Source organism: Ambystoma mexicanum, chromosome 6p (assembly GCF_040938575.1).
Source record: "Ambystoma mexicanum isolate Mex_15411 chromosome 6p, UKY_AmexF1_1, whole genome shotgun sequence".
NCBI lineage: Eukaryota > Metazoa > Chordata > Amphibia > Caudata > Ambystomatidae > Ambystoma > Ambystoma mexicanum.
Window position 1 is genome coordinate 660,858,478 of NC_090935.1, and position 27,875 is coordinate 660,886,352.

At 49.7% G+C, this 27,875-nt stretch overlaps 1 protein-coding gene across 3 annotated transcripts in view; it reads left to right on the forward strand.

Annotated features, from left to right (window-relative positions):
• Positions 1 to 27,875, forward strand: part of RAD17 (RAD17 checkpoint clamp loader component) — a 1,130,765-nt gene that overhangs the window by 464,449 nt on the left and 638,441 nt on the right. For all 3 annotated transcript variants that reach the window (XM_069627538.1, XM_069627537.1, XM_069627539.1), the window contains 3 exons: positions 8,373 to 8,425; positions 8,533 to 8,658; positions 8,748 to 8,817. In XM_069627538.1, coding sequence (XP_069483639.1) covers positions 8,373 to 8,425; positions 8,533 to 8,658; positions 8,748 to 8,817 — 249 coding nt within the window. The remainder of the gene's footprint in view (positions 1 to 8,372; positions 8,426 to 8,532; positions 8,659 to 8,747; positions 8,818 to 27,875) is intronic.

Here is a 27,875-nt window from a genome sequence, read left to right on the forward strand (position 1 = left end):
GAGTTCCTCGACGCCCGCTGGATCCAAGCGACTGGCAGCTTCGAGGACAGGATCCCTCTCAACGAGACCTTCCGACGAGCGATCCGGTGGTGGGGCACCCACGCTCATCTGGCGGCAGGGACAGACTTTCAGACCCCGGCCCACCAGGTAACGGTGACGACGGATGCCTCCCTGGAGGGGTGGGGAGCGCACACCGGAGATCTTCACGCGAGAGGCCTCTGGCTCCCGGAGGAGAAGCCGCTCCACATCAACATCCTGGAGCTCTGTGCAGTGTTCTTGGCCCTCAGGTCCTTTCTCCCGTCCCTCAAGGGCAAGGTGGTGAGGATCTTCACCGACAACACCACCACGATGTTCTACATTCGGAAGCAGGACGGAACCAGATCCCATGCCCTATCCAAGGAAGCCCAGGCTCTTTGGCATTGGGCCGGGACCCAAGGGATGTTTCTGGTGCCGTTTCATCTGGCAGGGATAAAAAACACCATCGCTGACTCACTCAGCAGAGAGCTGCGCTCGTGCCACAAGTGGGAACTACGCCAGGATCAAGTGGATCGACTCTTTCAGCTATGGGGCAAACCCCAGATCGACCTGTTCGCGACTGCGATGAACTCCAAATGCCAGAGGTTCGCAAGCCGGTTTCCCCAGCCGAGGAGCATGGGCGATGCCTTCTCGTTCTCCTGGGACGCCCTGTTCCTATATGCGTTCCCTCCGTTGCCGTTGCTGCTCCGACTCATCAACCAGCTCAAGAGGTCCCAGTGAAAGGTGATCCTCGTCGCACCGGCGTGGCCGAAGCAGATCTGGTTCCCGGACCTTCTGGACTTGTCAGCGTCCCCACCGGTCAAGCTGCCGACGGATGCAGATCTTCTTTCCAGAGAAGGAGGCGCCATCCTTCATCACGACCGGGAGTCGCTGAACTTGAAGTCCTGGCTCATACAGCGCTAGAGTTTGGCGGGTACGATATCCCGGCTGACTGCAGAGAGGTTCTTGCAAAGGCCAGGGCGTCCTCAACTCTCAAGTGCTACAGACATAAGTGGAAGAGGTTCTCTGTCTGGTGCCGTGCACAGAAGATCAACCCTCTACGGATTACGGCACCTCAAAGTGCTACCATACCTACTGTCGCTGGCCAAGGCTGGACTAGCTCACGCTTCCATCAAGATACATCTGGCGGCTATCTCCCGATACACCAGAACTACAGTATGGCCGTTCTTGTGTATGAAAGGACTGTTCCGAATGTTCCTGCTGGTGAAGGCTCCAGCCTCGGCGTGGGAGCTCAACGTGATGCTGACCAGGCTCATGGGGCCGCCATTCGAGCCTTTACATTCGGCTCCTTTGAAGTTCCTGTCATGGAAGACAGGGTTCCTGGTGGCCATCACCTCTGCACGACGCGTGGGAGAGATTCAGGCCCTATCCTGTAAGCCCCCATACTTGACTTTTCACGATACGAGGGTGGTGCTGAGGACGCACCCCTCCTTCATGCCCAAGGTGCCGTCGGACTTCCATCTTAACGAGCCCTTGGTGTTACCAGTTGTCTTCCCGTCGCTTTCGTCGACGGCTGAGAGGACTTTGCACTTGCTGGATGTAGCTAGAGCACTGAAGTTCTACATGGACTGAACTCAGAGTTTTCGGAAGACATCACAGCTGTTTGTGAACTTTGGACCTGTGAACCAGGGGAAGGCTCTCTCGAAGGCTTCCATTTCCAGATGGCTCTCCGGCTGCATCATGCACTGTCACCGGTTGGCAAACCGACCCTTGCCCGGCTGTCCGAGAGCCCATTCGACGAGAGCGATCGCTGCTACTACAGCGTTCTTGTCTGGTGTGCCCCTGCTGGACATCTGCTACGTGGAGGTCGGCGCACACCTTCACGAGATTCTACTGCGTCGACCGGGATGCCAGGGAGGAGTCCAGAGTCAGCCAAGCAGTGCTGCGCAACCTGTTGGCCTGAAGGTGGGCCTGGTAGGGGGGTAAGAGTTGCTTAATGTTGAGTTTATGTAATGCTTAATGTTGAGCCTTTTGCCACCTCCCGTGGTTGTGCATGTGTGTACTGCTATGTATTCTTATATTCATGAGCATGTGAATCCATGCCAGACCCCATGCTGGAGAAGGAACACGTTACTTACCTGTAACTGTTGTTCTCCAGCATGGGTCTGGCATGGATTCACATGCGAACCCTCCCTCCTTCCCCGCTGCGTCTCTTCACTTGGTCATACTGCCACTTTACGTGCTACCAAATCTGAGGATGGCTGCCAGGGGAGGGGCTTAGGGAGAGGACAGTCATTGGCTGTGGGCAGTATGACCCAGAGATCAGTGATTGGTTACTACTAATTTTTTTTCTTTACCGAGGATTCCAAGCCTGACGGGGAATATTCATGAGCAAGTGAATCCATGCCAGACCCGTGCTGGAGAACAACAGTTACAGGTAAGTAACTTGTTCCTTCTGCTGTGGGCAGCGTAATGCTCACTGTGTCCAGTTCTTTGATGCCAGCTTACCTGAAACCAAGGACCTGCAGAGAGAGAGAGAACACTAAAACTTGCCTGTAACTGTATCCTGTCTTCAATCCATCGCTGAATTCAGTTCCACTCACCTGAAGGTACGAACTCCATCATCCGGCACTGCATGGATCCTGGAATACCATAACCTGGAAAGAGGAGAAAGAAAGACGGCATTAGTAAGCGTTTACTCACGAATGAAGAAAGCCACACAATTCTTACCTGGGTAGTCATCTCCTGGTCAGTATCATTGCTGGAACATTACGGCGCTCGGCGAGGAACATCGCAACCTGCAAGGAGAGAAAAGACACAGGTTAGCTATATAAAGGGCGAAACAGCGCTGCGCATCGCGCATTACTCACCGGACAGCATCGCGCACAACGCGCTTTCGCCTACCGGCCCATGCTCATCTTCAAACTGCATGACAACACCAAAATACCTTTCCATACCTAAAAGGAAAGAAGCAAGACATTATTATTCGAACGAAGAGGAACATAAGAACTGCATATAAGGACTGTAAAGCAGCAAACCTACAGTGTCACAGCAGGCCTGGATTCCCACAGGGGGGCTTGCACCAGTGAAGTAACTTTGTCGCTGCTTGCCCCCCACATCTACGTGCCCCTGCCACGAGGAGGACAGAGAATCCACCTTTTACAATATTAAGACCCATCTTTAACCAGAGGCCTTACCAAGGGACCGGGAGAGGGTCCGAGAGTGCAAATCATCCAACCAGGGCTGGGTGGCGTCCCTGTGGATACCAGGTGAGCGTAACAGGCTCCTATTCCTGTGGACTGGTTAGCCAATTTCTTAACTACTTCAGGTACATAGGTACATTGTGTTCCTTGTTCTAACCAAAGGTGACTGTATATATGTTTTATATTTAGAATGTTGTGTGCTATTACCTGCTTGATTCATTTTCTATAATAGCGTTTTTGTACTTTACTAAGTAATCATTGTATATTTAATTGTGTGGACTCATTGTAGACCCCTGACCCACTCACATCTTCTGAGTCTTGGCCTTGACCACGCTCCATGCTTACCTTCATTGGTTTGGCTAAACTCCCCAGAGTTCCCCTGATCACTATAACTAGGATGGCCTCCTGAAATCTGTACCACCATGCCGATTTTAGAAATCCATCTCAACACCTTCAACTGGTGTTCTGTCCTGTCTCCTATTGAGTTCTTACTTCTCTGCCTCTCTACTACTCAATAAACTGTCTCTTCTCTCAAGCTCTCCGGCCTTGCTTTGCCAACTGAAGTCCTCCGTCCCCTTTAACCTACTGCTCCTGAAACCACACCTCATCACGTTAACAATCACTTTGTGATGTAGTCTCCCTTTTCCTTGTCGGTCCTTTTCCTGAGACCATTCCTTATCCTTGTTACTTTCATCACCAGTTCAGAGTAAGACCAACTCCCCCCTTACAGTTAGCACGGCCTCATATTGCAAACCATCCCCATCTTCGTAACGATGCTGCCACCACTTACTTTCACCACCTCTCTGCCGCCATGGCCCGTTACTTTCACAGTCTACTCCAACTCCTTTATTAGCACCTCCTTCACCACTACTGATACCCAAGCATGTCACTTCCTTCATCAGAGACTTCACAGATGTGGTCACCACAACGTCTCTCACACATGCTGTTGTGATAGATTTCCAAAATCAGCCCCGGTGGGAGGATTTTGGGAAGCCACTGTGTTATGGTGAACAGGAAAGACACTGAGAGGTTAGCTAAACCCAATTAGGTTACGGCTGCAGAGCGGCAAGGCTTCGGTACAGGAAGGTTGTGAGAGTGATCTAAGGCTACAATGAGTTCACCCAGAGCAACACCAGTAATTCAAGTTAATTAGTATAAAAACATAAAATATTTTTAAACCTTTAGTTTACACACGAAGCATAGAAAAATCACTGGTAATCACACAACACATATACACTCTTTCACCCTTAGGAGAAATAGAATTGCATATGAATTAATTGCCAGTGTAATCAATACACATGAGGGATCAGATGTGTAGGAAAATAAAACTCTATAGAATCATCACAAATGGCTTCCCTCACTTTTATAAAATCAAACCCTACGATGGTTTTGGGGCCTTGTGCCCAAAAGTAAGTAATTGGAGGATAAGCTCCTTCAGATAAGTTTGTATAGAGTTTTGTAGTGCCAGTAGTTGTGATTAACACAGTGGTCCAAAAGTAGATAGACGTTTAGGTAAGTACTGCGCTCAATCCAACACTCTGATAGTCCTAGGGAAGGACCCTTAACCCATGTTCCACCACCAAAGGTCAGGTCAGAGTGAGTTAGGGTGTGGACGTTATGCCCAAATAAGAGAGAGAGAAAGCAACAGGTATGTACACTTATCCCCTGGCTCAAGATTTTGCCGATCTCACTTGTGTAGTTTCAGGACTTTGTTCAATGCTTGCTGTTCTGTTCTTTTTCCCACCGCGATAGTTGTCTACATGGCAGAAATACTTTGTTTCACTGGATTTACCTTTCGTCGGTCATGGTGCACAGGAATCTGTTCCAGGCAGATTCCAGTTGAAGACCTAAACAAAGACAAAGGAAGACTTCTGCGGGAGAGTCGGCTTCAGGACACCTCAGGGACATGAAGAAGACCAGATCAAAGAAGGTCCCAGCTGTCAGGTGGAGCGCCAAACACAGGAACAGCCCCTGTACAGGTTCCCTTGGAATTCAATGACTGACAGTGCAGGAGCAAGCGGCTTGTGGCACAAGCTGAAGATCTGCAAAGTTCTGAGGCTTTTCTCAGAACGATGGTTGCTGCAGGGAGTTAGTCGGGGAGAGAGCTGGTCAGTTTACCGGTTGTTCCAGGATCACTTCCAAAGGCTCAGCAGGCACGCATTCTCAAACAGGGGTCGGGACTGTTTGTTCCCACTGGTCCAGGGGTTGAAGCGCGAACAAAGGCCTACTTGAGATCAGGACAGAGGAGCAGAGCTTCAACGGGACAACACTGGAGTCGATTCTTGCCAGCTGCAGGTATCAAATTTGTGTTATCAGTGGGCTGCTCTTCTTCGTAGAAGTCTTGGTCTCAACAATGATTTGCTGAACAGTCGCAAATCCAAGTCCTTTTATCCAAGCTTCAGGTTTGGAGCAAGCCCACCAGTGGCATGGATCTGCACCATTCAAACAGGGCTTGTCCAATCGTAGACAACGCCTGGTCATCACATCTGCCCAGTGTTTTACGAAAGATTTCTCTTTTAGCAATCTTTCCCTTCATATTCTCTGAATATTTACAGGGAAGTGAAGCCTTCAGCTTAACTCCCCTTGCCTTTTGCTCATTTTTTTATGGCAAAACTGATCAGTCCTCCATACTATCAGTACTGGGAAACTGTTTCCCTTTTGTTTTTTTTGTTGTTTTTTTTACCTTTTTACCTTTGTGGTAACTTTTTAACAGAGCACACAGCATCTTACAATGCAGTGCAGTGAGAATACGTTTGTATCACCCTAATATTTTACACTTGGGATGTGTGGTTACTATTATATCAGTCTAAAGACAAGCTGATGGCAGCAATGACCTTTTTACAATTTTTGAATTATTTCTAGTGTGCACATTCGCGTTTGCTGCGTATGGTTACTAACCCATGGCCAGTGCCATGAGATTTCTGCTTGTTCTTTGACCATGTTATTTTTAGGCCTTTCTTGTCCCTTCTCAGGTCAGGAAATCCCATATAAGGTCATGCACATGCCCGGGAAATCTGCTGCTTTCGCGGGCTTGGCCCAGGAAGGGGTGGGACTGCCTGGCCTCATTCCACAACGTGGGGCCTGAGAGTCTAGGTTTGTGGCATGGCTGAAACCCACAGTGGTCCCCAATTGGAACACTGCTGGCTGGTTGAATGGTGCAGATCCTTGGGTGGGCTTAGACGTGCTCCCAGCCATGATTTAGGATAAGCGGGCTCGTGCAGCCATTTCAGAGCTCAGCGTTGGAGCCAAGTATCCTGTGTACACGAGCTGTTGGCTGAAGATCTGTGGGCGACTCCTGAACAGGCTAGGCACCCCTTCCTGTGTTTGGCCTGGTGAAGCCCTGCTGGACTACCTGATCTGTGAAGGCACTGAGCGGTGCTTCAACCCTTGGTCTCATACCAGTCTCTATGCATTCCTGAGTATCCAGCTGTCCTGAGCTGTCGGAAGTGTCCCTGGACCACCCCATGGGTTAACCAGCTCTCCAGTGGGCTACGTTCTGCTTTTGTCGTCGAAACTGTGGTAGTCGCCAGCTCTGGGTATAAGTCGCCTTTCTGGCAAATTACAGCCTCACAGCTTCAAGTGATCTTGCTCTGGAAGGTCTTCTTCAACCGCGACTTGAAGGACTTCTGCTGTTGCCTGTACATGGGAGCCATCGCTGGAACTCACCTCCCCCATCAGGTGACGTGTTCTGAAGAGGTGTGCATCAGTGCCTTCTGCATTTCTTCGCAAAGGATTGCACTCTGCTCCTGGAACCGACCGAAATAATTCTTGCACCTGAAGCTCCTGGGTACACCTCCCTGGAACCAACATGTCTCTCAGCAGATAAGCCGAATTGCGACTGCACGCTCCATCTATCCCGCATGTTATGTTTGGGCATCGAGCGTGCGCTCACAGTACAGCTCGATGTACTTAGGGGTTAGTGTTTGCTTAAATAAACTGTCAACCAAAGCACTGCGTTTTCCCGTGCTTCAGGTGACTGTATATTTAAGAAAAACATAAATATCTTGTTGCACACGTCTCTGCTGATTGTGGCCAACAGGGCGTGCCAAAAAGAGACCTGGGCACAAAGCACTGCACCAAAGCATGGCGTATTGTAGGAACCTATCAATGATGAAGGATCTGTGTGAGAAAGAAATCCATTAGGTGAGCAAATAGCTGCTCTCAGTAATTCTCTTCCTGGTGGGTTAGTTGTTCTTCCCCAGAGTCTTTTTAATCTGCCTCCCATCCGTCTGCTTATGTGAATAGTTGTTTCACCTCTTGTTGCTTTGCATTCTCTCAGCTGTTATGGGTGTGGGGGACAACGTAGAACAGAGGTCATGGGGCACTGACTACTCCATATATACTGCCCATAACATCACATAAGAGTCGTTGGGCCTCATTACGACCCTGCCGGTCCGGAAAGAACGGTGGTGGTAAAACCGCTGCCACCGTTCTTTCCGGACCGGCAAATTAAGAGTCCTGCAAGCAGGATTGTCACTCCCGCGAGGTCTGACCTGGCGGGTTTAACACCACGTGCCTGCTCCGTCATAGACTGAACCGGTGTTTCCATTGTCCCCATCCCCATGGAGTCCTATGGGGCTCCATGGGAATGGGGACTTAAACAATTCTGCCTCCGGAATTCCCGGGTCACTGGGGTTGTAATGCCCTGGTGATTCCGGGAATCACGGAGGCAGAATGGCAATACGGGTCCGGCAGTAACCTGCCGGTTTTTCCGGCTTGGTTACCGCTAAACGCGTAATGAGGCTGCACCACCTGATGGCTGAAAAAGCTTCTGATGAACGCTGAAGCTGACTAAGCTATATCAAAGTGGTTGAATCTCTATTGTTATGACTAATCCAACAGAAAGAACATCACTGAGAGGTCGGTAGTTTGTTCATTACTTCGATAGAGATTTTAAAACTGAATTCTTGGTTATTTAATTGTAATGGATTGAGTTCCTAGGATTCAAGTTACTGACATGTCACTGTACTCGGTTTCACAACACTGGCAACTTTTATTTTCCTGGTACATTCTTACATCAGGATTAGTCGTATGTTTACTTGCCCAGACAATGCAACAATGATATTCATACAGGAAATGTCTTTTAATTCTACAATCATTTAAATAATCATTACAATTCAAAGATATAGCATGGCCAACATTATAGTGAAGAATCTGTTGATTTTAAATTAATGCTGTGTTTATGATCTACAGGATATGCCGAACCAGTTTTATCGTGACCCTCCTTGTTTACATGAAGTACTGAGGTAAGATGTGCGCTCCGTCATATAAACAAGAACTCTTAAGCTCCCGCTCGCTTTCAGAACTATGTATGCGCACCATTGTTATGACTGATGAATAATTTTAATTATAGGAGGTTTGTCCGAACGGGTCGCTGTCCTTTGGTATTCATCATCTCGGACAGTCTCAGTGGGGACAGACACCATAGGCTTCTCTTTCCTAAGGAGATCCAGGATGAACTTTTGATTTCGACTATCAGGTATGTTTACTATCAGAAGCATGTAGAACAAAGAACAATGCCTACATTGAGTAGATGATTGATTACCTTTACGTTTTGAACTTTTACAGTTTCAACCCTGTGGCTCCCACAAGTATGGTGAAAGTTTTGAACCGAATAGCTACGATAGAAGCTAGTATGGTAAGATTTTGAAGTGGATCTTTAGACCATACTGTTTAGTATGACATCTTCTTTTTGAGAGCTTGACAATGTTTTCCCGAACCTAGGTTTCCAAAATATTTGTATTCATAGTTCTGAGTTCTTGTGTCGGAAGCAAAGTAACAACATTGGTACTCTTAAGTCCCGTCCCCTTTCCTCCATACTGCATGGGTGTCCCTTCCAAGGGGTGGGAGACAGAACCTTTCTCACCAGAAAAAACCTTCTTCCCCTTTAAATTTAGAAGCGCGCGGGGTGCAGCCCTGGGAGCATGTGCTGCACTGACTCCACACCTCAGTCCCCTTTTCCGCGTCGACTGGAACGGGCCGAATTCACCAGCGCTCCTGGATTTGGCTTCGGCCATGTAATTCCATGCATGGATACTTCTTCTCTTCTGTCTTTTTTTGTCTTTTTATCATTCAGGCACTCTGTCCTCAGGGGTCACACTCCTCTCCGGCGCATGTCGACTTCTACAGGCTTCCGCAGGTGTCAATCCTGCGACTGGTTCTTTCCGACTAAAGATCCCCACGCCCTCTGCCTACGTTGCCTTGGCCCAGACCACTGCTGGCAAGCTTGTACCGCGTGCAATGCGCTCTCCTCGAGGTCTCTGAAGAACAGACTAGCCTGGTGTAGGGAGCTCTTCCAGAGATCGCCTCCAAAGGACCTAAAGGACTTAGTCTATCATCGATCCAAGCCCAATGTAGGGCTGCTCTGTTCCAGCGCACCCCGCAAGGGAGACTCCTTCCCAAGGACTGGCCCGCGCGGGAGGGACCTCTCCGGTCTTGGTACCAGCACAAGTACCAAGGCTGAATCACCTACTGGCCGGAAGGCTGAGGGGTCAGTAGATCCAGTCCCTCAGCACTGTCACCAGGAGAAGGTTATTTTACCGGGACTTCACCCGTGGGGCTATGCCCTAGTACCAGCAACATGTCCGAGGGGGCGCCTATACGCAGTTCTACCAACAGATCCGCTGAGGGTGCAATGCCTAGCGGGCCTAGGCCTGAGAAACAGGGTAGGCCCCATGATCCACCCTAAAGAGTCCTGGACGGGGTGGGGCCCAGTGAGCCGAGCAACACGACGCAGGCACGTAGATGGCAGCTCAACAAGATGGCTGCCGTGCCAGACATTCCAGACATCCACCTGACTCTGCTCCAGGGCAGGCAGAGGGCGGTACTTATGCTTATGCGGTACCGCACCTGCCTCCGCTGCAGCCTCCGGCTCGTGTCTCCACACCTCAGCTCCCAGCACCCCTCCTCCGGTACTGGACCAACTGGACACTCAGGTGGACACAGATTAGGAGGAGGACCCCGACACGCCGTCTTCAGCCAAGGCCTTCCACGAACGTCTTGCAGGGCTGGCAGAATACTTCGGCCTTCCTCACCCCGAGGTTGAGCTACCAACAGAGGGGGTCCTCGCAGAAGTCCTCACGCTGTATCCCTTTTCCAGAACTGGGATCCCGATGCAGAAGGACGTAGTTGCCTTGCCTAAGAAGGGCTTGCTCAAGCCTCACTCGGTCCAGCTGGGGAATAAACACATGGACGCCAAGTACAGGCAGATATAGGGGGATACACTCTTACTATCGGCCCAGCCTCAGCCACACTCCTCAGTGATTGCTGCGGCATCACTATACTCCAAGCCTCAGTCGTCGTCAGCATCCTCCTCCTGCGGTGCTGCTAGGCAAGGAGGAGAAGATCCTGGAGGCATATGGGAAGAACATGTATTCCAAAACGTCCCTGCATCTTCGTCAAGCCAATGCTGTTGCCATGCTGGCAGCCGTTAACCAGAGGCTTTGGTGGGAAATTGCGAATTTCCTCCCAGAGCTTCCGGCACAGAGCCAATCACGATTCAAGGCAGGACTGGCAGAGGCCAAGATGGTGGCAGAAGACATCATGGAGTCCACTGTGGCCCACATTGACTCCTCTGGCCGTGCCATCTGCCTTGCCACGGCCAGAGAAGAACGACCTGGCTCTGTGCTACGAAATTCAACCCAAATTGGTCCCAGGAGGATAGCTCAGCGGCAGCATGCTTAACTTGGAAACAAGACGACACACAGCAACACAGGTTCGATCCCTGGGTCCGCGCTTAGAAACCCATGGGTATTAAGCGCGTTATAAATAACCTATCATATCATATCAAATGTCCAGGAATGCATCTTAGACCGTCCGTTCGAAGGGGGTGACCTCTTCCACCCCACAACAGACTAGGAGCAGGAGGAAAAGAAAAACGGCTCCCAAATGGCCAACTCTTTATCAATCCTTACAAAGACCACGCCCAAAACGTACACCCAGTTACAGCAGCGCTCCGACAAGGGGCATATGTACGGAGGGTTCTGCGGCTTCCAAGATCGGAGGTCCGGGCAGCCTGACCGTTCGCCGAACCAGCATCGGTGCAAACAACAAAAAGGGGGGGGGAGTAAGGGCTTTTTCCAGTCCCCCTCCTCCGCAACAGCCTCAGAGGGAAAGAAGGCATGACGCACCCCTCCAGGTCCACGTGTCTCCAGTGGGGGGCAGGCTTGCTCTCCATGCACATTTTTAGCGCCAGAATTTCGTGGACCCCTGGATCCTCTCTGTAGTATCCACGGCGTACTGCCTCCCTATCCCAACCTTCCCCTCCACTCCCAAAGGTTGGGATAGCAACTCTTTTGGCAGGGGTCCAGTCGCTCGTCGAGAGCCAGGCAGTGAAGGAAGTCCCAGCCTCCCAGCGAGGCTTGGGCTTTTACTCCAGGATTTTCACCATTCAGAAGAACCACCAGGCGGGCCTGAGAGTTGTGCTGGACCTTTCCACCCTCAACTTCTCCCTACCTCTACAAAAATTCAAGATGGTTACGCCAGCTTTTATAGCGGAGACATTGTACAAGGGAGACTGGATGTGCTCCCTAGATCTGAAGGACACGTACTTACACGTCCCGATCTGGCAGCCTCTTAGTTCGTTTCTACAATTCAGGATCATGGGCTACCATTTTCAATACAAGGTGCTTCCTTTCGGCCTCAAATCGGCCCTCAGGGTCTTTACCAGGCTGATGAATAAAGTGGCGGCCCTCCTCAGGTCGCAGGGACACCACATTTACCCGTACCTCGACGACTGGCTCGTCAGGGCGACATCTCCGGAAGCGGTGCAACACACTTCCCATGCTCTTATGAACACAATGCACGAGTTGTGTTTTTCACTCAACCTCAAGAAGTCGCAGCTGCAGCCTACGCAGAGTCTGACCTTCTTGGGTCTCATTCTTGGGCCTCATTTGGGACACGTGCTCCGAGAAAGTTTTTCCCTCTGAGGACAAGATCACAGCCATCAAGAGGGCCACAGGGCGCTTACTCAGCAGAGAAGTGATCTTGGCCTAGTGCTAACAACATCTAGTGGGTCTCACGTCCGTCGCTTGACCCGGAACTCACATGGTGGTCCACGGACTGCAACCTGCGGATGGACTAATCGTTCCGGCAACCTACCCCACAGGTCACCATCACCACGGACTCCTCTCTCTGGAGGGTTGGTGGCCCATGCTGGACAACCACTGCGTCCATGGCACCTGCACCCAGCAGGAGTACCACATCAACTGGCTGGAACTGAAGACCATCTAGCTGGCGCTCAGAGCCTTCCTTCCGGTTATCGAGGGCAAGGCCGTCCTCATTCAGACAGACAACAAGCAGGGAGTTACCAGACCCCCCCACCCCCCACTGTGCGGGTTGCCAGTCAGCATGTGGGAATGGGCCCCGGAAAACATCTACCTCATGGCTGTCCACCTGCTGGGGGGAATCAAACATGGAGTCAGGCAGGCTCAGTAGACTGGGAGCGGACAACTACGAGTGGCAGTTGAACGACCTAGTACTGCAGGAGATCTTCTACAAATGGGGACACCCTCAGGTGGACCTCTTTGCCTCATGGGGCAACAGCTGGAAGTGCCAACTGTTCACCTCCTGGCACGGCTCCTTGGGTGATGCATTCCAGATCCGTTGGGACAGAATGAAAGCATACACCTTTCTGCCCACACCACTGATACATAGGGTGATATGCAAGATCAATGCGTCTCGCCACCTCAGCATCATTCTAATAGCACCATGGTGGCCAGCCAGGCTATGGTTCTCGGAGCTGATCAGCCGCTCAGAGAGGCCTCCCATTCCCCTCCCAACCGGCCCAGCACATCTTCTGGCGCCCCAGGGGGGCAGGGTAATCCACCCTGCTCCACAGAAACCAGCCCTCAAAGCGTGGTTCCTGAACAGGTCACGCTAGGTGACCTCAGCCTTTCCCAGGCTAATTTGGAGATCATACAGGGTGCCAGGAACAAGTCTACTAGGGCCCAGTATAAGAGCAAGTGGACCAGGTTCTGCCCTGGAATGTACCCTGGACGACGTGTTCTCCTTCTCAGCGCACCTCGCCCATTCAGGCGTGCAGGTCGACAATTGTCCCGCCTCCCTGGCAGCCATTGGGGCTTACAGAAACTCAGAGGAGATCTTTTGCTCTTGCAACCCAATTGTCAAACATTTGACGGGACTTGCCAGGCTGTACCCGCCCATCAAGAGGCCACACCCTGTGTGGGACCTGAACATAGTCTTGGGTGCCCTGGCGCACAAACCATTTGAACCAATGGCATCTGTGGACATCAGGCTGGTCACCATTAAGACAACCTTGTTAGTCAGCCTCACCTCGGTTCGCAGGATCAGCAAAATCCAGCCACTGGTTGCCTCTGAGCCATATACTACGGACACTCCCTGCATTCCTACCTAAGGTGCCTTCCGCATTCCAGCTGAAAGAAGAAATAGTGCTGCCTACGTTTTCTGCTGAGCCCAAAGACGAAGCACAGAGAGTCCAACACTGCCTTGGACCAAGGGGTTCCGCAAGTCAAACACACTTTTTGTCACCTTCGGCGGATCAAGACCGGGGTATCGGGCCTCAAAGGCCTCCATAGCCTGTTGGATGGTCTCGGCCATCAAATAAGATTACGAGGGACAGCATAAGCCACTGTCGGCCAACATGCACACCCATGCGGTTACAGCCAAGGCAACGGCCATCGCTTTCCAGCGCATGTCCTCTGGCAGGCCATAAGCACATGGGCCACCCCTTCGGCCTTCTGCCAGCACTACTGTTTGTATGCCGGCTGTAGGTCCGGCGCGGCCTTCGGACAGGCGGTTCTCAGGAACCTGTTTGCTTAAGGAGGGTCTCCTCTCCACCCTGGGGCTACATTCAGTTGTAATCGCCCATGCAGTATGGAGGAAAGGGGACGGAAGTGTAATTATAAGTTACTCACTCCAGTGGTTAATGTACTCTTAGTCCTTAGTCCCTTTTCCTCCTTATGTCCCACCATCTTCCCCCCTAACCTAATAAAACTGGTGTCATTAGGCAGTGTTAATCTGTTGTCGACACGTTTATGGGGACTGTGGTGTGGCGCCTGAGGACGGAGTCAGGGCAGCGCATGCTCCCAGGGCCACACCCTTTATGCCTCTAAATTTAAAGGGGAAGAAGGTTTTTTCTGGTTTTCTGGTGAAAAAGGTCCTGTCTCCCGTCGCTTGGAAGGGACACCCATACGTTAGTCACTACGGTGAGTAATTTATAATTTTGTGGCAGTGCTTTGACCATTGCAACTTTGTAACTTTCCCCAAATTGTCTTTTTCACATTAGCATAACAGGCTTCCTTCACCAATTTCCCAACTTTGTGAATAATACAATGTTGCATATATGCGGTTCTCTCCTAGAAAGCCGCAAAACATCCTTTCACTTGACTGCTTTCCTTTTCCTTAATCTATGCAAATATTTCAGTCTTCGACCCATGTGCATACTACTTCTTTCACTCCTCTATAAATCCCTGGTTCCATGGGAAATAAACTTTGACCAAGCCTGTAGGTTCTGTCTTGTATTTATGTGCTCAATTTTGTATGGTTATTTTATGATGTTATGTGCTATTTGTATTTCTCCTTACTGCCTTTGTTATGGCCTTTCTGCTCTGTGGGTTAACTGGAAATTTGGTAAGGCATAGTTTGTGTGTTACATGATAAGCTGTTCATTACATTGCAGGCCTAAAATAGCCTTGGCCTAGAGAAATATTTGGAAAAGGTGGAAAACTTTGCAGCTTTATTTTGTTCTTGAATATGAGATTGTGGATTCTGCCTCTGGCCAAACATATATGGCCATGTGGGAACCAGTAGGCAAAATACCTCCACGCTGTAGGTTTTGCCCTGATGCTAACGAGGACCCAATCCAGTTCCTTTTAATTTGCCTGAAATATTATTTACTGAGGAGATTGCTTCTCACTCCATTATTCAATAGTTCTAATATAAATATGGCCAAAGAGGCCATTACAAGAACTAAGGATATGAGTCCTATCCACGTATAAATGACATTTGGGGATTCAAAGGCATCATACGACAGATTTTAGCACTTCTTTTAGGGGTGTTCACTAAACTTGTGCTAAAATTGTAAATTGTTGTGATGTTATCCATGTGTATGTTTGTGTGTGTGTGTAAATATATTTCTGAGGCTTGTGGATCTGCTTAGAATCACATGCTTTGCATAGGCCGACATCTAGTAGAAATTGCAGAGTATTGTACATGAGGTTTTTCGAAAAGGGACATTGACAGGGCATGACTGTAATACTATCCCTAGTGTGACGTACCTTGTACCCATGATCTCTCATGCGTCATGGTCCCTCAGATGAAAACATTTCTGCCATTGTGGCAAGTTGTTTGTTAGCAGAGTCTGCGACACATTAATTCGACAGCTGGTTTTCTGAGCATCTAGACTGCCGATTCCGGTTTCCGAAACGGACGTCTGCTCAAAGAATGGGATTCGGCCTACACCTGGCTTCAGCCTACCAGTAGGGAGAGTAGGGGGACTGATCCTTTGTATTCAGAGAATGCATACCCCAATTCCCTGTGTCGACGCCCATTTTCGCGTTTCGAAAAACAAACTGTAATACTCCGCAGCTTCCACTAGATGTCGGCCTATGCACAGCATGTGAATCTAAGCAGATACAAGCATCAGAAATACGATTACGGTGAGTAATGTATCATATATATATATATATATATATATATATATATATATATATATATATATATATATATATATATTTCTGAGGATTGTGGAATCTGCTTAGATCACATGCTGTGCATAGGCCGACATCTAGTGGAAGCTGTGGAGTATTACAGTTTGTTTTTCGAAACTCAAAAATGGGCGTCGACACAGGGCGTGCCAGTAATACTATCCCTAGTGTGACGTCCAATGTACCCAAGATCCCTCACGCGTCTAGGATCCTCAGATTGTTTTTTTCCACCATACTGGTCGGAAGCATTTTGCGGAGTCCCCTGGCCTTAGCCATACTTTTGCTAAAAATTTAAAATAATAATCTATTGACATCCTTACCCACCCCAACGTCGAACTTCGACACTCGACGCCGGCTGGAGAAGAAATCGACCGTCGGCTGCTGCACGACGGATTTGGGCCTCGGAAGGCCGCTGGCCTCGGCCCGAGCCTTGGAAGGCCTCTGGCCTCGGCCCTGCAAGTAGGGAGAGTGGGGGGTGGTACATACTCTACACTCTTGGTTATAGGTACACCTTATACATTTCCTACACTTAACAGCCCACTGCCTCAAGGTGCGTATGGAGGGTACTCCTTTTCAATTCTGTCCCAAGTGCAATCGCAAATACCCTTGGGTCGACAGGCACGCCACGTGCAATCTCTGCTTGCCGAGGGACCACCCCGAAGCGAACTGCAGAGCGTGTAGTAGGTTTAAACTTAAGACACTTAAGGACTGTTCGACGAAGCGTTGGGCCCACCACGCCAGGCAGGCGGCCATGGCAGCGGAGGGCGCCTTCAGCGACGCCGTACTTTCGGACGGCGAGGGCATTACGGCGTCGAAAGACAGCCGAGCGCAGGTCCCCGACCTCAGAAGGTCGTCGGGCACGGCGGCTATGGGGAGGACCCCCGGCAACACAAGCGCTTCACATACTACACACACTAAACACACTAAGTCCAACCGAGACTCAACGACGTCGAGTTATCGGAAAGAGGCACAAACAGAACGGTCCGATTCGGTGTCCTCTGGGCGCTCTCGATCAAGATCGCCGCATGACTCCAGGCAATCATCCACTCTTGCCAAGAGTGCCTCGCTCCCTAGGCTAACAGAAGTTCGATCGTCAGGAGACGAAGACGACTTTCACCCCCAGGCCGCGCTCCAGGAGTCGGAGCCCGCAGTTAAAACCAGCGAGGCCCCACGCTCGAAGGATAGGGACACCACCCCAGATCCTCGACGCCAGGCGTCAAAAACCTTCAGAGCCACTAAAGGACAGGGAAAACATTTTTCCACTCACGGGGAGGGGAGAAAACAGCAGAAGAAACAACCTTTGCACTCTTCCACACCTGTGAAACACACCACTCCCCCTAAACAGACAGACAAAACCAGGTCAGCAGATATGTCTAAAACCAGCAAAGCTACTCAAGATAAATCCCATAGACTTGCTGAGAGGGTCATCCCCAGTTCCAAAAAATGGTCCAGTGAAGACATAGATAGGGTCATGTCAAGAATGTCTTCTTTGGCAGATTTTTATCATAAAAATCCAGAACATTTCCTCTCGTATGATCCACAGGGGGCGACACCCTCAGGCTCTACTGATCCTATCCCCCAGAGTAAGAAGCCCCGGTTTGAAACTCTGATGAGGTCAGAACCCTTCGAGGTGCAACCTTACGCAAGACCATACTCACTGTATCAAGGAGAGGCTTCCTTTTGTGAGGACCAAGAATTTGGTATGATAGAAGAGCAAACCGGGACGGGCTACTATTGGGATGATGAGGACCAGGAAGAGGAAGAGGAAGAGGAGGACCCGAAAACATACAGAGTAGATTCCCCGGTGGAGAACGAAGCTCCGGTTACCGACTCCCCGGTCGATAACCAACCCCTCCTAAACGAGGTTCTCGCACGCGCAGCAGAACATTTCCACATTGACACCCACGGTGTCCAGGAGGAAAGGGACTTTGCAGAAGAGTTAGTGGGAGAAAGGAGGCCTGTTGCCCAGACCATCCCTATCCTTAAGTCCATTCAGCGGAGAATAGATCCGTCCCTGGTGAACCCGAACCTCACCAGAGCAGTCAATCCCAGGGTTGAAAAACTTTTCAGGGCGGCCCAGTCTGACCCTCTCTATATAAGAGGACATCTGAAGCCAGACTCCCTAGTTGTCACCAACACTCGTAAGAGGGCTGGAACACCCTTGTCATCGTCCGAAAGCTCCTCCCGACAAGGAGAGCAAAAAACTATACGGTTTCGGCAGGAAAGTAGCCTCAACGTACGCCTATCAAGCAAGGATTGCAAACTCCACCACCCTGTTGGCCAGCTACAACTGCCATCAGTGGGAAGAAGTCGCGGCACTCATAGCCTCTGCTCCTGAACCTTTAAAGGGCCAGTTAGCTTGGATTTCCGCAGAGGGTAGAGCCGTGTCTGGTTGCATTTTGAAAGCAACCTTCGACGCAGACAACGCAGGCAGATTGATAGCGGAAGGCACTGTTATCAAAAGACATGCGTGGTTACGGCAGTCTGGTTTTAAGGCAGAAACCCAGGCATCATTGTTGGACAAACCGGTGGAAACCGATCTGTTTGGTAAGGCAGTCGAAGGCGCACTGAAGAGTGCCAAGGACGAATACGAAACACTCAAGTCCCTTGGCCAGTTAACCAATAAACCCCCTAACCAGAGAGGGAATAGTAATTTTCGTCGCCCACGCGGCCAAAATTCCCAGAGAGGATCTACCTATTCCCAGGGGCAGGGTACACAGTGGAACAACCAACAGTCTACCCAGGGTTACGGCAGGGGTAATAGGAGAGGTCGTGGTAAAGGCAGAGGCAGCCCCAACAAGGGAGGCGGCATGCCTCCACCAAAGCAGTGACGCTCAGTTCAGGGTCCCTTCTCACGCAACCCCAGTAGGGGGACGCATTTCCAACTTCACCCAGGCTTGGGAAGGGATCACATCAGACAGATGGGTGCGGTCAACAGTATCCACAGGATATTGTATAGAACTACTGCAGCGTCCCCGGAACCATCCTCCACGACAAAGAGTACACTCTTTAGAACATCAGAAGATTCTCCTCGAGGAGATCGCCATTCGGCTAGAAAAGGACGCGATGGAACTCGTCCCGGGACACCAGGTAAACAAGGGTATTTATTCAACTTACTTCCTTGTGCCAAAGAAAGATTTGACAATGCGCCCAGTATTGGACTTACGGCCTGCCAACAAGTATGTCAAGCCCCAAAGATTTCGTATGACCACGCTACAAGAGGTAATCCCCCTCCTAAAAAAAAAAGGGGGATTACATGGCAACCTTGGATATGAAAGATGCTTATTTTCATATTTCCATGTTCACACCGCACAGAAAGTATTTGCGCTTCAAGGTGGACAGTCGACACTACCAATTCAAGGTACTGCCCTTCGGGATAGCTTCAGCACCAAGGGTATTTACCAAGGTACTGGCGGTGGCGGCTGCACACCTACGCAGGGAGGAAATCCCAGTGTACCCTTATCTGGACGACTGGCTCATAACGGGGGAAACCCCAGGAATTTGCAGGACAAACATTCAAAGGACTATCGACCTCCTTCACGAGTTAGACTTCTCAATCAACGAGAAAAAGTCAAGCCTAGTGCCAAGCACCTCAAAACAATTCCTAGGAGCAATCCTAGATACCCAAGAGGGGTTGACCTTTCCTTCAGAAGAAAGAATTCGGAATAAACTACTGCAAATTCCGCATTATCAGTCCGGTCAACAAATAACGGTACGCAAAGCAATGCGTTTACTGGGCATGATGGCGTCATGTATTTACCTGGTCCCCAATGCGCGCCTGCGCATGCGTCGTATGCAGGAATGGTTGGCGAAACAGTGGTCTCAGGAAAGTGGTCAGTGGGACGATCTAGTGGTTGTTTCACCAACACTGGTACAAAGCCTTCACTGGTGGACAAGAGAGAATCTCGCACAGGGGAAACCCTTTTACGATCCCGAGGTACAGGCAATAGTCACTACAGATGCATGCCTGACGGGGTGGGGAGCTCACCATCTCCACCACACAGCTCAGGGTCTCTGGTCTCACTCAGTGGCCAAGAACCACATCAACCTGCTAGAGCTTCTGGCAGTATTCAGAGCGCTTCAGGCGTTCGAGCCCCACCTACTAAACCTGTCAGTGCAAATCCAGACGGACAGCACAACAGCCATGTTCTACCTGAACAAGCCAGGAGGGACTCGCTCGCCAAATCTGTCCAAGCTTGCCCAGAAAATCAGGATATGGGCACTCGGGCGGAACATCTTCCTGTCATCACAACATGTTCCAGGGGAGCTCAATTCCCTAGCGGATGCTCTGAGCAGAGACTCCCTCCCAGAGGAACACGAATGGGTTCTACACAGAGAGGTCGTAGAAGATATCTTCTCTCAGTGGGGTTTCCCCACTATAGACCTATTTGCCACAAGCGAAAACAGACAATGCCCAGGATTTGCATCCAGGTTCCCCCAACCAGACTCCCAGGGGAACGCCCTGTGGATGAACTGGTCAGGGATGTTTGCATATGCTTTTCCACCAACTCCTCTCATCAGGAAAGTGGTGAACAAGATGAACAGAGAGTCGATGACGCTCATCCTAGTTGCTCCCATGTGGGCAAGACAACCGTGGTTCCCACACCTGCGCAGGATGGCGGTGTGCGAGCCCATCAAACTTCCAGCCTGGTACAACCTATTGTCCCAGCACCAAGGTCAAACAGTGCACCAGCAACCCAACTCAATGAACCTGGCAGCATGGCTCCTGAGGTCATAGAGTTTGGACATCTCAATTTGCCAAAGAGGTGTATGGACATCCTAAAGGAATCTAGGAAACCAAACACAAGGCACTGTTACTTTGACAAGTGGAAGAGGTTCGTTATCTGGTGCCAGAGTAGATCAATCAACCCCGTTGATTGCACTCCTTCCACTATTGTTACATACATGCTCCACCTGCTGGATGCAGGATTGGTTTTTAACTCACTGAAAGTACACCTGGCAGCCCTGTCGGCTTACACCAATTCCCATAGCAAGGTTTCGTGGTGGAAAGTCCCAGTAGTTAAAGCCTTCATGGAAGGAGTAAAGAGACTTCACCCTCCTATTTCAAACCCACCACCAGGGTGGGACCTTAATGTGGTGCTAGCCAAGGTCATGGGCCCCCCTTTCGAACCCATGCATAAAAGCAGTCTCAAACACCGGACTTATAAAACGGCCTTCTTAGTAGCTATTACTTCTATAAGAAGGGTCAGTGAAATTCAGGCTCTGTCAGTGCAGGATCCCTTCTTTTCTGTCCATAAAGACAAACTGGTTTTACGCACACACCCTAGGTTCTCACCTAAATTTATATCTAAATTCCATGTAAACCAGTCCATCGAGCTTCTGGCTTTCTTCCAGGACCCGCAAAGCTCGGCTGAGGTGAAACTACACACCCTAGATGTGCGAAGGGCGGTCCTCTACCATGTAAATAAGACCAGACCGCTAAGAAAAACAGATCAACTGTTTGTCTCCGTAGCTACAGGCAGAGAGGGGGATCGCGTCTCTAAAGGTGCCATCTCAAAGTGGATTATTAACTGTATCCAGCTGTGTTACTCACTTTCTGAAAGAACTCTGCCTTTCACGCCAAGAGCCCACTCTACTACAGGCATTGGGGCCACTCTGGCTTTCATTGCAAATGTACCCCTTGACACCATTTGCAAAGCAGCTACTTGGAGCTCTATTCACACTTTTACTCAGCATTACTGCATTGACACCCATTCCAAGGCAGATACACAAGTGGGACAAGCGGTTCTAAGACACTTATTTGCTCATGACCCTTCTCACATCCCACCTCCTTCTTCAGGTACTGCTCGCTAATCTATGCACAGCATGTGATCTAAGCAGATTCCACAAGCCTCAGAAGGGATACATTACTCACCGTAATCGTATTTCTGATGCTTGTATCTGCTTAGATTCACATGCGACCCACCCTTTCTCCCCTCTGAGAGAAGGCGCATGATGGCTTGTAGTCTTACCTTTCTGTCTATCTGCTTGGATTATCTGTACTCGCGCTACTCCTCATGCTACCTCATGTCAGGAAAAAATACAATCTGAGGATCCTAGATGCGTGAGGGATCTTGGGTACAGTGGACGTCGCACTAGGGATAGTATTACTGGCACGCCCTGTGTCGACGCCCATTTTCGAGTTTCGAAAAACAAACTGTAATACTCCGCAGTTTCCACTAGATGTCGGCCTATGCACAGCATGTGAATCTAAGCAGATACAAGCATCAGAAATACGATTACGGTGAGTAATGTATCATATATATATATATATATATATATATATATATATATATATATATATATATATATATATATATATATATATATATATATATATATATATATATATATATTGAAAGATGAGGGAAAGGGGGGAAGGGATAGAAAGAAAAAAGGGGGGAGGCATAACCAAGGTCATAAAAGCAGAAAAGAACAATTTGAGACAGTCAAATGAATTCCATACTCGACTTACACAGCATAATATATCCTAGAGTTTATCAAAGCATGAAGCAAGCAAATGTTAATTCTAGCCTTTAACAATTAAAATGAATGTCTACTTATCTCTGTTATGCTCACCTGGCTCCCACAGGGGCGTCGGTAGGACCCGGACAGCTGCGGTCTCCACCCACGTGATGCGTAGTGCAGCGATGACTGACTGGATCTGCCCTCCTAATATTGTCTGCTTAACCCGTAGAAATATTCTCCTGCAAGTGGAGAGATGGATTTAGCCACTTGTGGATTCCCCAACTAATCACCTCCGAAACGCTCTCACAGCAATCTCACCTTATATTCTTGAAAGATGAGCTCTCCATCCTGCGTGGATTTGCAGGGGCGCGTCGATTCCAGTTACTTCACTGGTTTGAAGGCTCGGGAGAGTTCCGGAGAGTATTGACTCTGAGGTTCCTGGTGAGGACCAGTCAGTATTAAGTTCATAGAGTTCAATATGTCCGATGTTCACTCTTGTTCCCCCTCCTTCCTTTCTTGTTTTGCAGCTGGCTCGTGAAAAGATGCTCTTGAGCAGCTGGTGGCGCTCAGGTAAGAGTCTGTATTACCCGGCGCTGTCCGGTAAATGTTGCACATGGAAAACGTGTTGTTTTGTCTCTCTTTACAGATGTGGCACATGAAAATATGGAGAGTCACAAAAGGATGCCTCCGGTGGTAAATCAGGTAAGTCTATGGTGGTAAAAATTATATTTGTTGGTTCCCTCGGCTCACCTTGTGGTTTTCTTTTGTCTCCTAGGTGCCGCAGTTCGGCGAAGAAATGATGGAGGCAGCGCCGACCAGAAGGATGCTGTGAAGACTGGTGAGTATGGCGCGGCGCTGCAGCTGGAGGTGCGGCGCGTGCAGAAATGATGTTCTTTACAGGTCCGGAGACGAGATGGATCCAGAATCAGGTGTGTAATAGAAATAAGTTTGTTTTCTAACCTTGTCCCTTTCTTTCCTCTTTGTTTTAGGAGCTCCGGATTCGATGCGGGCGTGGCAGAAGACTGGATGCAGGCTGCAGGCACGGTGAGCGTTACGCTGCTGGATGCAGAATAACGCGAAGCGTGTGTTGCTGGTCGGGGTGGTTTAAATAGCCTCAAAAGTAGTCCCAGGTAAGAAGTCCCTAGAACCACACCAGAGTAAAAAATAGTCCCTGTAGAAAAATAGTCCCTTTCAGGCTTCATGTTGGATTGGAGTCATTTGCAGCATGGTCTGCCTGAGGTAAATAATGACTATGAGCCTGGCGCTTTAGGCGCCAGGGCTGCTTTCTACTATGAGCCTGGCGCCTAAGCGCCAGGACTGAACCCAGATAGCCCCTAGCCGGGGCTGCTGAGGTTTTACTAAATGTATAGATGCCTGCTCCCGGGTCTGATGGGCTTGGTCCTGATGCCTGGGGGTAGGCATTGTGACAATCTCACAAAAGGCCAACTCGATACTGGTAGCAAGATCAGGTTAAATCCTCATTCAAAAAGGCCTTCCAGATCCGATCAAATGTATGCCTCTTCTTCTGCACAGAATAGATCATATTTTCAACATTACATATACGATGCATCTCCTCCAACCAATAGTTTTTTGTCAGATAATCAGCAGACTTCCAGTTCCGTACGATTAACCTCTTCGAAGGGATTGTGTCCTCCGACGTATTCCTTATCTTGATAGATCATCTCAAGCTTGCTGGCCTCGGAATTTTTTTTTTCAGTAGAGGGCTCTGCGCGTGACGTCCCTCGAGCCGATGTCCCTCGACAGCCTCTGTACCGGCGCCGACGTCATCATGCGTATAAATAGACTTGCGCAGCGTCCGTTGCTCAGTTCCGTTTTTCCACTCTTCGTGGGCCTCGGAATCGCGTTGCTCAGTTCGTTAGTCAGATATATTCTTCATTATTCCTCGAATACCAACTCTTACCCGATAGCTTCCTCATCCAAACTGACGACTCCACGGTCCGGCTTCAAAAAATGTCGAGACTGTGGAAAGTAAATGTCGTTGACAGATCCTCACAGGATCTGTTTGTGGTGCCTGGGATGGGAGCACCAATGTCCGAGGACTGCATGTCCATGACGGCGAAAGCCTTGAACGAGCGTAAGGGGAAGCTTGAGAGAGGTAAGACAGTTAAAACTCCTTCGAAAGATTCCTCAGCAGAGTCGAGACTGTGCTAGTTTGATTCCCTCAGTTCCCTTCGTTCCCTCCTCCTTCCCTCCTTCTGCACTCTCCTCACCTGAGCTGCCGGAATTATTGTTCGTAGACTGTAGGTCCCGCCTGGCCAGGTAATTCTTTTCCCTTCTTGGATGAATGTGCTTGTCACGGAAGGAAGCCACAGTTCCCGCTAGGAAACAGCAGTTCCGTGGCCCCTTTTCCGGAATCAAGTCGGAGGAAGGGAAAAACCCAGTGGGGAAGAAAAAACCCTTCGTAGCACTTGCGTTCTCTTCTTTTTCCTCTCCGTAGGTGTCGGTGAAGGCTGAGCAGGAAGCGAACGAGCAGGATGGCTTGAAGATTGGCAGCACCTCTGAAGGAGGCAATGAGGGAAACGATACTGGCAGAAGGGACCTCCAGAAGGCAAGCCGGGGACGGGTGAGTCCGCCCAGTAGCTCCGAAAGAGGGAGCTGAATGAGGTAAGGAACAGAAGAGAGGGCAGAGAGAACTCTGGGAAGTACAGCCAGGAGGCAGAGAGAAGGGTTGAAAGAAACAGGAAAGAAGGAGAAAGGTAGGTCCGGAGAAAATAAAGAACCAGACCTGACAAGAAACACTGAAGAACGCTCAAAGGAAAGCGTCAGCAAAACACTTTGCAGAAAGAGCGAAGTGGTGGACAGTGGAGCGAGGACAGGCCGCAGCAAAGCAAGGAGTGCCAAGCCTCGGGAGCGCATAAACCCAGAAGAGAGACTTCCGAAGCGGGTTGCAACGCGGAGTCTGCTGGGAAAAGAAGTTTTTAAACTCCCGTCAGTCACCGCCCACAAGAATGGCCGAGAATGATGACCATAGAAAGAGGACTAAAACACACCGCCCCTGTGCTGCCATCTGTAACGTGGAAGAATCCAACAATCGCGGCGGTGGCGGATGACAGTCATTCGTCTCCTCGCCGACACAGGAAACATTCTCGTTCTAGGTCTCGAAGCAGTTCCCACCACTCTTTGAGATCCAAGCATTAGAGTAACAGACGTTGAAGATCCCCTTCCTAGTCTTCTGTTTCCCTGGAAAGAGTCACCTGCCCCACAAAACATAGCTCTCAGTCTGAGTGGGAGGAATTCCATAAAAGGATGGTTAGCGTCTTCGAGAAAGCGGCCTCGACCCCCTCGAAGACAGCTGGTGGTGATACCCTGGGTGAAAGACCCTAAAAATCAAAACGCTGCGAGTCGTTGCACCCGGTGAAAGAAACTACTCGAGAGCATCACGAACCCTCGAGCAAAAGCACCGTGCCATCGACGCCATCATCGAAAGTCCCTTGGGCGCACAAATCTGCATCATCAACGCCATTATCGAAGGGCTCATTGACGCATAGGTCGATCGAATCGACGCCGTCTTCGACGCCGAAAAAGAACAAACCCACGGCCGTCACTACCTCACAGCCAGTGGTCATACCCAGGGCCTCTAACACGACTTTGAGAATGTCATCAACAACCTCGAGTAGGATTCCGATCCTCTCGAGTTCTTTGAGGCCTCTTCCGATCTTCTCGATGCCTTTTTCGGTGTCTTCAAAGCCTTTAACGTCCGCATCGACGTTTTCACAACCAATTACGACAAATTTGGCCCCTTCTGCTCTGGAAATGGGATTTAAGCCATTTCCAAGGTCTGATTATTTCAGACCTTTGTCTTCAATTTATGAAGAAGGGGAGGATTCGGATCAAGAAAGACCCTTTGGGTTGCAGAGAACGGAATTTACCTCTGAGAAAAATAGATTAAAGGACCTTCGAGAATCCTTACATGAGGCTTGGGCTGGATACTTCCCCAGAAATAGAATTTGCCAAACCAGACCCAGGAGAACATGCCGAGACCCACTTAGAGAATTTTAATGGCAAGGATTATAGAATTCATGGGTTGGTCTACACCTTCACCTGCATTCCAACAGGGCGACCTTACTGACATTTTAGTTAATGGCCTACAGGAGGACCCTGTGGTTCCATTTCACGCTGCATTACAAAGAAAAATATTGGCTAACTGGGAAACTCCTGAGGTTATCCCGGCGGTTAACAAGAAGCAAGGGCATTGCTAGGGGGGGGGGAGCTAAGGGGGCTGTAGCCCCTGATCTTTTGGTTGTAGCCCCGGATAGAATCTCAAGAGCTACAGCCAAAAGACTAGCTAGCCCCCAGTCCCAACAGTTCCAACATCAGTTTAGCCCCGGGTCTTCTCCAGACCTAGCAACTGAAGGCAAGGTTCCCCAGATAGCACGATCCTCCCCGCAATGAGAGACAATAATGGACTCTCCCAAGATGGGAATAAGGCCAGGACAAAGTGCGGGTGAGCTTAAATGGGAGTTTATCAATCAAAATAGGGCATGCAAAGAACTCTGCAAACTCTGAGAGCGCTCTGTCTGACAATAGCAAAGACAGGCGTATATATTTACAAAAAACGTCATAAGAACCTACATACTATAGGGGGCACAAGTTCCTGGGGATTGGGTGGCGATGACTAGCTATAGGTGCTGCTGCGATGTGGTTTGCCGCGGCTGCAGGACGTCACTGGTTACCCTTGTGGGTTGGGCTGGGCCTGGCAGGTCAGCTGGGCTCATCCGGGCGGTGGTGTTGTGCCAACCGTGATCAGTGTCAGAGATGAATGTCTTTCCTGACTTTCTGCCCTAGGGCCACGCACACCGCAGTCATTCAACATTGCATTATTATCTTCCCTGGTAAATCTTCCAATAGGTTATTCTACAGGTTAATGCAACACAGGAGGAATGCACCTAGAGTGGGGTTTGTTGGCGATTCATCAATACATGGTTACCATCGTCCTGTTGACCGGGTATCAGAGGTCGTGGGGTTGGGTCTCGGGGCATGGGACAGGAGGTCCGTGTTATCATGTCTTGTTAGAAGTCATTATGGATGTGTTCCTGTAATGTTGCCATAATATTGGGTGTCCTAATTTTACAGGGCCATTAACCTAAGGTGAGCCGGTGGGTCATGGAGCCTAAGAAAGGGTGCCTTTGGATCTGGGTTTTAAGGTCGGGGTTTACTGCTGGGTTGTAAATAATTCAGGTGGCAGGCCGTGGCCTTGGGTGCTGCGGGGGAATGTGAATGCTTGAAGCGGCTCCAGCCGAGTTGGGGGAGGTGGAGCAGGGCAGCGCAGGCCTCTGCTTTTTCGTCTGGCCGGCTTCGCTGGGAGGAAGGGGGAATGGCCTTGCGTGTGCTCACAAAGGTATTTTCCTCGTGTGTTGCAGACTTTAAGTGGGAGAGACATAAACATTCATATAATATACAATACTCATTGAGTCTTTTCAAAGCTCACGTTTTTGACATTGCTAGTGCCATCCGTATGGCCAATTCGAGCACATTACTTTTACACTACGTTTTTAGCAACTACAACATTTTGTTATATGCT